Below are 13,032 nucleotides of genomic sequence, written 5' to 3' on the forward strand. Positions count from 1 at the left end.
CATATCAATTAAACTGTTTTTATCCCCCACTCCCAATGACTCCTCTCCTGCAACTGTCAAAAATTACCTACTAAGCCCTCAGTGAATACTTTTCTAACAACCTACTTCGTACCCCTACTTTTACCCTTTGTTTCACTATACCCCAGTCCCTCTAAGATGTAAGCTCATTGAGCAGGGCCCTCCACCCCTCTGTTCCTGTACGTCCATTTGTCTGGTTATAATTACATGTTTGTTAGTCAACCCATTGTACAGCACTACGTAATCTGATGGCACTATATTAATAATAAAATAATTATAATTTATAGTGTCAGGGGCGGACTGACCACTCAGGCACATAGGTCATGGACCGAGGGCCCTAGGCAGTCCGGGGCCTGGCAGCACAGCTATGCTCCAGCTGGAGAGATCAGAGATCTCTCCAACTGGAACAGCAAAAAAAATAAAATCTATTTCATTGATAGGTTGTGGGGCCCCTGATGTAGCGCAGGGCACCACAACCTACCGCTCAGCATATTAACCCCCCTCCCCATCCTCAAATGAGACGTGGCAGCTTCACCAGCTCTCTGCCAGGTCTCCTTCTCCTTGTCCCACGCGGTCACTTCCTGTACTCTCCTCTCACACAGAGCCCGTTTAGCGAGGGGAAGGAGCAGCAGCCTGGGAGACCAGAGGGAGCAGCGAGAAAGGTAGGATATAGTCACTCTCTCACTAGTCGCCCCCTCCCTTACTCTCACCAATCACTCCCTCACTCTGTCACCCCCTCCCTCTGTCACTGTGTCACCCCCTCCCTCTGTCACTAGTCACCCCCCTCCCTCTGTCACTGGTCACCCCCTCCCTCACTGTGTCACTTGTCACCCCCTCACTCTGTCACCCCCTCCTTCACTCTGTCACTGTGTCACCCCCTCCCTCACTCTGTCACTAGTCACCCCCTCCCTCACTGTGTCACTAGTCACCCCCTCCCTCTGTCACTGTGTCACCCCCATCTGTCACTAGTCACCCCCTCCCTCTGTCACTGTGTCACCCCCCCTCTGTCACTAGTCACCCCCTCCCTCTGTCACTGTGTCACCCCCTCCCTCTGTCACTAGTCGCCCCCTCCCTCTGTCATTGTGTCACCCCTTCCCTCCCTCTGTCACTGTGTCACTTCACCCTCACTCTGTCCCTAGTCACCCCTCCCTCTGTCACTAGTCACCCCCACTAGGTGACTAGTGACAGAGTGAGGGAGGGGGTGACTAGTGATGAGTGAGGGAGGGGGTGACTAGTGACAGAGTGAGGGAGTAGGTGACTAGTGACAGAGGTTGTGACTAGTGACAGAGTGAGGGAGGGGGTGACTAGTGACAGAGGGAGGGGGTTGGTGACTAGTGACAGAGTGAGGGAGTAGGTGACTAGTGACAGAGTGAGGGAGGGGGTGACTAGAGACAGAGGTTGTGACTAGTCACAGAGTGAGGGGGGGGTGACACAGTGACAGGGAGGGAGTGACTAGTGACAGAGTAAGGGAGGGAAGGGGTGACTAGTGACAGAGTGAGGGAGGGGGTGACTAGTGACGAGTGAGGGAGGGGGTGACTAGTGACAGAGTGAGTGAGTAGGTGACTAGTGACAGAGGTTGTGACTAGTGACATAGTGAGGGAGGGGGTGACTAGTGACAGAGGGAGGGGGTAGGTGACTAGTGACAGAGTGAGGGAGTAGGTGACTAGTGACAGAGTGAGGGAGGGGGTGACTAGAGACAGAGGTTGTGACTAGTCACAGAGTGAGGGGGGGGGTGACACAGTGACAGGGAGGGAGTGACTAGTGACAGAGTAAGGGAGGGAAGGGGTGACTAGTGACAGAGTGAGGGAGGGGGTGACTAGTGACGAGTGAGGGAGGGGGTGACTTGTGACAGAGTGAGGGAGGGGGTGACTAGTGACAGAGGGAGGGGGTAGGTGACTAGTGACAGAGTGAGGGAGTAGGTGACTAGTGACAGAGTGAGGGAGGGGGTGACTAGTGACAGAGGTTGTGACTAGTGACAGAGTGAGGGAGGGGGTGACACAGTGACAGGGAGGGAGTGACTAGTGACAGAGTAAGGGAGGGAAGGGGTGACTAGTGACAGAGTGAGGGAGGGGTGACTAGTGACAGAAGGAGGGATGGGGTGACACAGTGACAGAGGGAGGGATAGGCTGACTAGTGACAGAGTGAGGGAGAGGATGACACAGTGACAGAGTTAGGGAGGGAGTGACTAGTGACAGAGGGAGGGATGGGGTGACTAGTCACAGCCCTCTGTCTATTTTGCTGCAGCCCTTCTTCCAGACAGATATACATCTCTGCCAGCAATGGGAGTTCTATTGCCTTTACAAATGCACTTGCGGCTCTTAGGCCTAGCTCTCTTGATTTATCTCAAAGCTAGAGGGATCGTGCAGCTAGCCAACAGCTCCAAAGACTCTGTTACTGCGATCCTTAAAAATCCACACGGGGGGGGGGGGGGGGGGGGGGCGGAGCCTGACTGGCAAGCTGGCTGGACGTGCTCTATAGGAGCTCCTGCCACAAGAGCCAAACCCGACGACCGGGAAGATCGGACACCAAAACGGCAGCATGGGGCCTACCTTGGGAGGTGGCGAGGGAAGACGGCCGCTTCCCCGCCGAGTGCAAACAGCCGCAAGCGACAATGAAACACTCTCCCCCCCCCTATGGACCGGTGGGGGAGATCCCGGTCCCCGCCCGGAAGAGAAGCGCTGACTCCATGCCCCACGACCAAGCCTGCGACCCTACCAAACAAGGCGAGAGTTGGGGCCTCCAAAATGGCAGACAACGCTGCATCACTTTCACGAGGCTCTACACAGTTAACAGAGACTCTAAAGCGAATCGACGCACTTTTTGAGGCTTTCTGGAGGAAAATTGGTGAGCGACAAGCCGCTACAAGTGACCCGGCTCAGAAACTAATGTTGGCAGTGCCTCCTCAAGCTTACCTCAAACAGGCTCCACGCCTAAACAAGCATGCCAGAAAATGGCATTGCGGCAGGCGCCGCCTCCCGCCAACGAGAAAACCACCGCGAACGAGCCAGACTGCAACAGCTGTGTTACGGGAGAAACAGACAGCCACCCTCAAGCCTTAACACAAACCGGGACACGTAAAGGACCGGCGGGCCTGCCCAGGCGGTGTCCGACCAGCGTGGGCAATTGCACAACGGGCAGCCAATAGCAAATCATACCTAGATTACCCACCAGCATCCCAGCACCAACGCGAACAAACAAGCCTGACAACTGGGCCCTTACACTCGAGAAGAGGGATGGCGGACACACTATTCAGACAACCGAGTCATTGTCCCAGGTATACAGACAAGGCTTCCAGGAAGGGCATAGGCAGACTGGACTGTTGCAGAGCGCTGCCCACAGCCGGCAACCCTGCTTGTCAGGCAGAGACTCTCTCTCCCATTGACCGGACACTACAAAAGCTCACCCACTCACAGGCACTGGAGAATCCTATTAAACCCGGCAAGCAACAACCAACATATTACTCAATACTATATTATAGTCTTGCATTTATTGTATGTATTTTATTTGACTGAAGTGAATCATCCCCAGCCTAAATTGTTAGCATAAAGCCTTTATTTAATTTAAATACCCCTGTTATGCTGAGGATACTTAGCAATCAGAGATCCTGCATAAGTCTTGTGCCTCTATCTTAAATAACACTGTCTTTACCTGGCATAGATTCCCTACGACACTGTAAACCACTTACTAGATTAAAGCCACAGGGGACCTCAGGTGTTCTCATTAGTGACAGTACTAAGTTCAGGCTTGTCCCCCAGACCCCAGCAATATTAACTCCCCAGATGCCAATGCCATTGCAAAAAGCGTTAACTGTTACTGTACTTTAGCTTCAATATGCTGTTTATTAAGCCTGCATAAATAATTAATAATGTGCAACATATATCCTACCATTATAGCTGTCGTTAGTAGTGATGCAATATCTTGGGCATACATAATTCAGCGCTACTAGTCAAGACAAATGCACGTTCACTCTAGCATGCTAAATGCTACTATCTTTATGTTTAACTACCTGTATTCCTCATGTCATATATATATATATATATATATATATATATATATATAAAAATGTGCTGTCTACACTGCAAACTGTTATGAAAATGTGTGCACGCCTGTGGTTAATCTGAGCACATGAAAAATAAAGAATAATAATAAAAAAAAATCCACACAGGACACAAAAGGAACTAACATACAAAGCTTTATTTTTACTTGGGACTAACCCATATGTTCATTACACTTAGATTGTTGTGACAATATCAATAAAATATAAATACATAGAACTTTAGCAAATTACTATATAATTACTATATAATACCAATAACATTTTCAAACACAATAAAAAGCAATAATATATACATTTAACTACTTATTTTGTTGCTCTCATTTGCATACTGGGCTTATGCAAATGAACACACTTCTCCAGACAGTCAGCAGAGGGCGCAGCAGCGTTATCAAACTAACAATAAATAACGTGTCCATTGATTGCTGCTATCACAAACCTCTTTTAGGGACTTCTGGGACCAGGTCCATAGTCAGTGAGTAATAGGCTGGCCTTTAAGTCTATCCAAAAAGCCATAGCATGGGAGCTTCTGTCCCAATTAAACTCACCCTAACAAATATAATGAACTATAGTTCTTCTGGTGACTATAGTTTCCCTTTAACCCCTTAAGGACACATGACATGTGTGACATGTCATGATTCCCTTTTATTTCAGAAGTTTGGTCCTTAAGGGGTTAAGGGACCTGGGACTCTGCACCCAGACCACTTAAATGAGCTGAATTGGTCTGGGTGCCTATAGTGTCCCTTTAAGCTGCAGTAGTTATTGTGACAATAATGTCCCTTTAACTGAAGAAACCTGATCTGAGTTTGTCATCTATTGGAAAACTTATCTAAAAATAATTTGTCACTCCTAAACGCTGAGATAATAATTCTTATCCCCTTTATCAATCAGCATTCAGTATTGCAGTAATGCAAAAAGCAAAAACAAAAAAAGCAAAAAAGTGAAAAGAATAAAAGAGAAAATGAAATAGGGTAAGTTGACAAACGAGAAGGTTTCTTGCAGTATAATCGGCCCAGTATCTTTGTAGCACAGCGATGGGCCGCACCTCGCATTCCCAATGCATGTTTCTCACCCTGTGTTCTTTTTTCTGGTGTATATACTGTCAAATCTGCAAAAAAGTAAGGTTGTTGAGATTATCTCAATATTTAGGAGTGACGTCTTATTTTTCGGATACGTTCTTTTCAGCACATGACAAACTCAGATCAGGTTTTTTCAGTTCTATTCACTGTATACATTGATATTTATCAATCGTATGTAAAGGAATACAATTTGCTATTGTTGCTGTTTGACTTACATATTGGAGTACATGTATATTACTTTAATCCCTTGTAAAGTATATTTGAGTCATTTTCTGTATTGGGTGTTATGGAGGATCTCTATGACTAGGGCATTTTGATTTGAATCGTTATATTTTTGGTTATATGTAGTGATGTCCCGAACGGTTCGCTGGCGAATAGTTCCTGGCGAACATAGCTTGTTTGCGTTCACCGCGGACGGCGAGCATATGCGATGTTCGGTCCGCCCCCTATTTGTCATCATTGATTAAACTTTGACCCTGTACCTCACAGTCAGCAGACACATTCCAGCCAATCAGCAGTAGACCCTCCCTTCCAGACCCTCCCACCTCATAGACAGCATACAATTTAGATTAATTCTGAAGCTCCATTCATTTTTTATTTATTTTTTTGTATTATTTGTTTTTTTTGTGTGTTTGTGTTTATTATACATTATCCCCCCATAGCCAGTAACCTGTGTTTATTATACATTATCCCCCCCATAGCCAGTAACCTGTGTTTATTATACATTATCCTCCCCATAGCCAGTAACCTGTGTTTATTATACATTATCCCCCATAGCCAGTAACCTGTGTTTATTATACATTATCCTCCCATAGCCAGTAACCTGTGTTTATTATACATTATCACTCCCATAGCCAGTAACCTGTGTTTATTATACATTATCCCCCCCATAGCCAGTAACCTGTGTTTATTATACATTATCCTCCCCATAGCCAGTAACCTGTGTTTATTATACATTATCCCCCCATAGCCACCTGTGTTTATTATACATTATCCTCCCATAGCCAGTAACCTGTGTTTAATATACATTATCCCTCCATAGCCAGTAACCTGTGTTTATTATACATTATCCCCCCATAGCCAGTAACCTGTGTTTATTATACATTATCCTTCCCATAGCCAGTAACCTGTGTTTATTATACATTATCCTCCCATAGCCAGTGACCTGTGCTTATTATACATTATCCCTCCCATAGCCAGTAACCTGTGTTTATTATACATTATCCCCCATAGTCATTTATCGTTGGACCTAGGCAGCATGATGTCTTAGGCCGGCCCAGAGAGTGAGTAAGTGAGTGAATAAAATAATATATATGTTCAGAAACATATTAGTAATATATGTAAATCGGGTTCATGCAAAGAGGGTGAAAAGGTATTAAAGAAAAACACACTTATTGCATCAAATTTACAAAGACAAACTTTTAAAAGCTTTCCTCATTTCTTTCTCGGGATGAGGAATATATTGGTTGTAGACTGAGGATTTCCATCTGCCCAATCTTTTAATAATATGCACTGGAGTGTCAGTGTTGAAGGAGACCGAAGCTGCCCCTATTCTAAATGAAAGACCCGAGACATGGATACAACCCAATCTTAGGAGTAGTGTTCTGATGTAGAAGATGAATTTAGCCGTATTCAGAGGGATGCAGTGAGAGTAGTGGTGAAATGTGTGTGGCATGACTGAGTGTGGGTAAGTAAGAGTCAAGTATTTTAACTGGGCACTAGTTCTAGGTGGGATAAAGTGGTATAGCGGATGGATGAGTAGTTTGGTTCATTTTAGAGGTTTGTAGAGAAAGTATATAGTGATCATGATTTTTAGCGATATCCAATATTTTTAAGGTGGTCCCAGTGCCACCACTCATATCTGGTGTCACAATAGCTTGCATTTAAAAACAAAACAAACTTTTTTGACTGTAATATAATAGCAGTCAGTTTCCTTCACACGTGTGCGTTTCAGGGCCTGCCAGGGCACAGTGTCACACCAGTGCAACTCATATCTGGTGTAACAGTAGTGTGCATTAAAAAAAAAACTAGAAATTTGACTGTGAAATATCAGCAGTCAGTTTCCTTCACACCTGTGCGTTTCAGGGCCTGCCAGGGCACAGTGTCACACCAGTGCAACTCATATCTGGTGTAACAGTAGTGTACATTTAAAAAAAAAATACAGGGGGCTTGTTGTCACCTTTCGGGGACCCTTGGTGTTGTACGTGGCTGGGTGGAGGAAGAGACCTTCAATGACATCAGTGAGGATGAGGAACGGGACATGGCTAGCTTGGTATCCAACCTTGTGCAAATGGGGAGTTTGCGGTTGTGCAAATGGACTGTTTGCGGTTGTTTGCGGTGCGTTAAACGGGGAGTTTGGTCTGTCACTGTGAAGCGGGCGTAACCCTTACACTACCTGATCGATACAACATCATACCTGATGTTTTAAAGCACGTTATTCCAAACAATTTAGGAATGTTAGGTGATTTATGCCCTTTATGGATTAAAACCAGACTCTGCATCAACTATGTAATTTTCCATGGGAGTTTTGCCATGGATCCCCCTCCGGCATGCCACAGTCCAGGTGTTAGTCCCCTTGAAACAACTTTTCCATCACTATTGTGGCCAGAAAGAGTCCCTGTGGGTTTTAAAATTCGCCTGCCTATTGAAGTCTATGGCGGTTCATAGGGCTCGCCCGTTCACGAACATTTGCAGAAGTTCGCGTTCGCCGTTCGCGAACGGAAAATTTTATGTTCGCGACATCACTAGTTATATGCACTCGGTTTGCACACAGGGTAGCATATTTGCCATTACAGTAGGGATTTCTTTTACTTTTTGTACAGGAGGTATTTCTGTGTTGTGTATGTTTTTTTGTTTGGACGTCAATTCCCTCATTTGAAGGGATTTAATATATAATAATTTTTTTTTTTTCCTAAATAACAAACACACTTATGAAGGATAATAGTGAGTTGGTTTTTTTTTTTGTCAGTGCGAAAGCACCATATATGATTTTTAGATTTTACCTAGGGTAATTTTCATGAGGGGTAATCCTGATACAAGCAGCACATTCACAAATGCGGTTGAGTGACAACTATTAGTATATTATTAAAAAAAAAAACCAGAAACTCCCAATGAAAACATGCATGCATCTAAGTATGTTTTTTTTTTAGTTTTATGAGTTTTATCTAAAAACAGTGTACAAAAACTTCAGATTTAATGTCTGCAGCCTTTGTAACTCCTCCCCTTCCAACCCAGCCGAAACTTTCTGTGGCTGTCCAATCACAGACTTCCCAGTGCAGCTCAATGAGAAGTCTTTGTAATGCAGGTGCTCTGGGCAATTGCTGCCTCTTGCATTTAGTTCAATTGACCTAAACAACCAGGAAGTAACAGGACTGATTGTATGATTGACAGCCGGTGGGGTGTAACAAGATTAATTTATAAAAATAAAAATGACAACTTATATATTATATATATTGAAATCTACACTTTTTTTTTTAAAATTTAAAAATAGAGCACACCCTTCACACATAAAGCATTACAGTAAAAGTACAAACTAAAGTACTTTAGACGAGTAGAGTGTTCCTTTAACACCGACTGATCCCATGAATGGTTGTGTGCACTGTGAATTGTTTGGAATTGACCAGTGAATACATTTTTGGGCCATGATAGAATTTAAATTTCGCTTATATTTCCAGTCCCTGGTCATTTCATACCATTTTCCGTTTAGCAAATAATATAAAGTCATTTAAAAAAAATAAAAAATTTTTAAGGTTCTAGTGTTTCATTTTTGCTACTTGGTATCATTTCACTAATTACTGCATAAATCCGCAAGCTTATACATTGATGCAATAATAATAATTAATCAAGTAAATGGCTTATAAACGGATACATCCCTGTTCCCGCAGTTTCTCTCCCTCTGTCTTTCGTCTACGTTTTCCATTCTCTATTTAACTTCCTACATTTTTTTAATTGCATCACCCAATGGAGTTTTTTTCCCTGTAATATTTACCAGTCTGCTCAATAGTCTTTTTTTATAATTTCTTTCACCAACATTTCTTTTTGTAGCAATTCTTCCATCCAGTTTTGTTTTTCTCAGAAAGCAGCTGTTCTCTTTTCTTTCTCTTTAATCCCTCTTGCAAGGCTTTTTCTCTCATATTATCGCAACTCCCCAGATTGTTTCCCTCATAATTGTCCAGTGGCTATAGCCATAACTTGTGTCTTTCTAATCCTCCAGTCCCGATACCCGTTCCATATTACTTGATTATTTTGCTTATCTCTAAGCCTATCATTTTTAATAACGCTATCAGCCCTTACAATCTCTTTAATCACACTTCATGATCTCTTTCCTCAGGCAACTATAATATACATACAGGGTTATTCTGTCTGTGACATCTGCAAATTGTAAGTACTTAGATCCCCATCCTCAGGTACAAAGAGGTCATAGATGATGCAGTGCTTTTTGGGCTCACTGGACCCAGGAACAGGTTAAAAATGCATCACCTATAACCAATTTGCTACAGTAGTGTTTTATCTCAAATTTTTTCAGCCCTTTCTATTATATAGTTGAAAAACTACAACAACAAAAGGACATAGTCTTAAATTAGAGGGGCAAAGGTTTAAAAATAATATCCGGATGTATTAATTTACTGAGAGGGTAGTGGATGCATGGAATAGCCGTCCAACTGAGGTGGTAGAGGTTAACACAGTGAAGGAGTTTTTAAGCATGCGTGGGATAGACACAAGGCTGTCCTAGCTATAAGATAAGGCCAGGGACTAATGAAAGTATTTAAAAAATTGAGCAGACTAGATGGACCGAATGGTTCTTATCTACCGTCACATTCTATGTTTCTATGTTTCTTTTTACCTATGGAAAAGGCTGCATAAACAGAAGTAAAGGTAACAAACTCTGTATGTAGGTGTTTGATAGGACTCGCCAGCTGAAAAAAAACCACACAAGTTTCCTGCTTCGTAATCCAAATATATCCCTAGAGCTTCAATAGGAGAGCTTGTACTCACTAATGTGTTTACACCATTGTTAACAACTGTATATTTACCCATTTTATAGTAACACATGCACCATGAATCGCCATTATCTCCCAAAACGTTTGTTTTGGGAGTTAGACGCCTCACCACTCCAACTTGGCAAGTCACTGGTTTCTACTTCCCAATAATGTTGTCCTGATGAAATGGGTGAGTAGCTAGAGGCCAGATACTTACGATCTTTTTCCTTAAGATTCATTGATGAGTCCAGTGGACTTCCAAGTTCAGAGGCACTGCCTTCAGTTGGATGATTGGCATTCATCGGCTCTATATAGATTTCATTCTGCACTGCAAAACCATGTTTTTTTTGAAGTTGTGGAATGCGTTTTATTACCTTGATTAGCCCAGACTCTAAATGCACTGTTACCAATAACGCATTCAATCCTGTAACTTCCAGTCTGCCTTGAACCTCGTCTATTAGCATTTTGGTCTTGTTAATTGACTGAGTTCCTTTCTCGACAATGGTCATTGGGTCAGTAGAATTTATAATACCTTTGATCTTAGCCCCGTGGGCATTAAGCTTAAATGTTTCTTCTTTCTTTTTAGAGAAAAATCTAGCAATATTAAAGTCTTTCTCGTCTACTTGATTTGTGATCTCACTCAAAATCTTCCTCTCCTCACCTTCCAGCTCTTGTTTAAGATCTGTAAGCATCATAGTGACTCGTCTTTGTAGATCAGCAGCTCTTTTATGGATGTCATCCCTTGTGGCCGCTGCTTCATGAATATGGTATTCAGATTCTTTGGACTTCTTGATCAGATTGTCCAAAAGTTCTTCAAGTGACGACTTCACAGCCATGGCCATGTCACTTATTAATTCCACTTTGTGTCCTATGTGATTACCAAGTACAACACAGAACTCACAGACATAAACGTTATCCACACAGCAGTTGTATTTTAGGAGTTTTTGATGAGTAGCACACTTTCTTGTCTGCATGTCAGTGGTCAATTCAGTTAGGGTGTGCTGTCCTACCGAATTATGTGCCTCTAGGTGATCACGGCAAAGATAGGCTTCACAATCTAGACAAAGTTTGCTACCTACTGCCATACAGTAGAGACATCTGTGACTTTTCAGCTTTAATTGCGAGGAGTCCCCAAGGTTTTCAGTAGCCATGATCTTGGTGTTTCAGTACTCAGTAGAACAACGTATCCATACACAGCTTCTTCATTCCCTCATCCACCAGTTAAGGATGAAGAACTAATAAAAATAATATAACAGATGAAGTAACGAGAACCAGATCGCCACCCTTCTACGGGGATAATGAGAGGCAGAAACTGTAAAACATGCAGAGTTACAACAGGTGTACTGCAGAGTGAACTTAAAGCCCTAATTAAATACACACAGGTTACAGAAACATGTCACCATCCGTGAACATAACACTCAAAACCAGGTCTCCAGAGCACTAATATGTAATTATTTTGTTCTTAAAGTAACACTGCATTGAATATTTTTTTTTGTTTTTTTAAAGTTTGTGGTAGATACGTCCCCAAGATATGTATGTATTTTTCCTTAACAGATTGCTTTGGGGGTTATTGAAAATGTAAAAAAAAATAAACATACCATAGCTGTAGACCTGCTCTCTGTAGTCTTCGCAAGATCTCCCCTCTTTCACCAATACAGACTTTCAGTCCACTCAGAGGTTTCTCACTAAAAATCTTTAATGTTTGAGCTGTGAGTGCGCAGACACACACGATCGCGGGTTTCCAGTGCTTCTCAATGAGCTGTATATAGTGATAGAGTGATAGTGTTCTAGATTATTTTAAATAAACAAATATGTTTAAATGTCTATCTGTTCCTGTCCAAATCTGAGATGATTAAATTGCGTATACGCAGAAGTAAGTTCACACTGACACACGGAGTTCAGGTTAAAATAACTTCGAGGAAATTTAATGGCATCTGATTAAAAAGCGGGCTCGCAGACCCTTATAAGAGCGAAATTGCATCATCATTGAATATCAAAATAACAACAAATAAACATCATTAATTGGGTTAAGTGTTAAGTGGTTATGTCAATGTCCACCCATCAATATTATTAATTGGCTCCAACACTAAGTGGTTAGCTAGGTGTCCTCCCACCGGGAGGTGGCGTTATTCTGGACACGGGTGTGGACAGATGGCTCAAGCGCCATCTTACCCAGCACGAGGCTTACTCGGTGGGAAGGGGGGCTTGGGCGTCATTTTGCGTAGTTAGTGATGTCAGACTCTAGGTCAGGTTCAGGGTCTTTTTTATGAAAGAACATTTCATACAGGCTGTTTCTCATGGCCTAGCTATAGTATACTTTGTTTCATATTAGAGGAACTTGATAATTCCGGTGTTAGTCATGTCCTTCTAGAAAATACAGTGTCTATTCATTATTCTAAATGCTGTTAGGATAATCTGTCATGTAATGTAGTTAGAAAATGGAGTTAGTACAAAAATTCAATAAATTCAATACAGGATCAATAAAGGTTTTAATAATTCTACATCAATAGAAGCACTGGGCGGGATGGATGAATTGGAGTCCTTTAAACAGATATATGTCAAATTTGTTGCCCTTGTAATTTTTTTTAATAGTGTACACATTTCTATTCTATCCTTTCACATAATTTCTTAATGGTATGCCATTTTGGGATCGGGCATTGTGTACAGTGCTGCCCAATATTTTAATTATACTATTTCTCTCACTGTATTGATATAGCTTATTTTAAAGGAACACTCTAAGTGCCATTAACATTTCAACACCCTGCAACTTTTTTGTTTCAATGTAGCATCTGACTTGATGAACGTCGAGCGCCATCTGCTGGCTGTATAAGTATTTGCACAACTTATATTTTTGGTGTGGGAATTCTCACCTAAATGTTGATTGCTTCAATTTTTATGTTTT

General features: G+C 42.4%; 1 protein-coding gene across 1 annotated transcript; it reads right to left on the reverse strand.

Moving 5' to 3' along the window:
- Window positions 1–4,884: 4,884 nt before the first annotated feature.
- LOC134601441 (E3 ubiquitin-protein ligase TRIM8-like) lies at window positions 4,885–11,380 on the reverse strand. The gene is made up of 2 exons (XM_063445927.1): window positions 10,348–11,380; window positions 4,885–5,180 (listed from the first exon to the last, which is right to left on the reverse strand). Exons 1-2 carry the CDS (start codon window positions 11,279–11,281, stop codon window positions 4,960–4,962), a joined length of 1,155 nt encoding a protein of 384 aa, XP_063301997.1. The 5' UTR covers window positions 11,282–11,380; the 3' UTR covers window positions 4,885–4,959.
- Window positions 11,381–13,032: the final 1,652 nt, after the last annotated feature.

The sequence above is a fragment of the Pelobates fuscus genome, chromosome 3, assembly GCF_036172605.1.
Source record: "Pelobates fuscus isolate aPelFus1 chromosome 3, aPelFus1.pri, whole genome shotgun sequence".
Classification (NCBI taxonomy): Eukaryota; Metazoa; Chordata; class Amphibia; order Anura; family Pelobatidae; genus Pelobates; species Pelobates fuscus.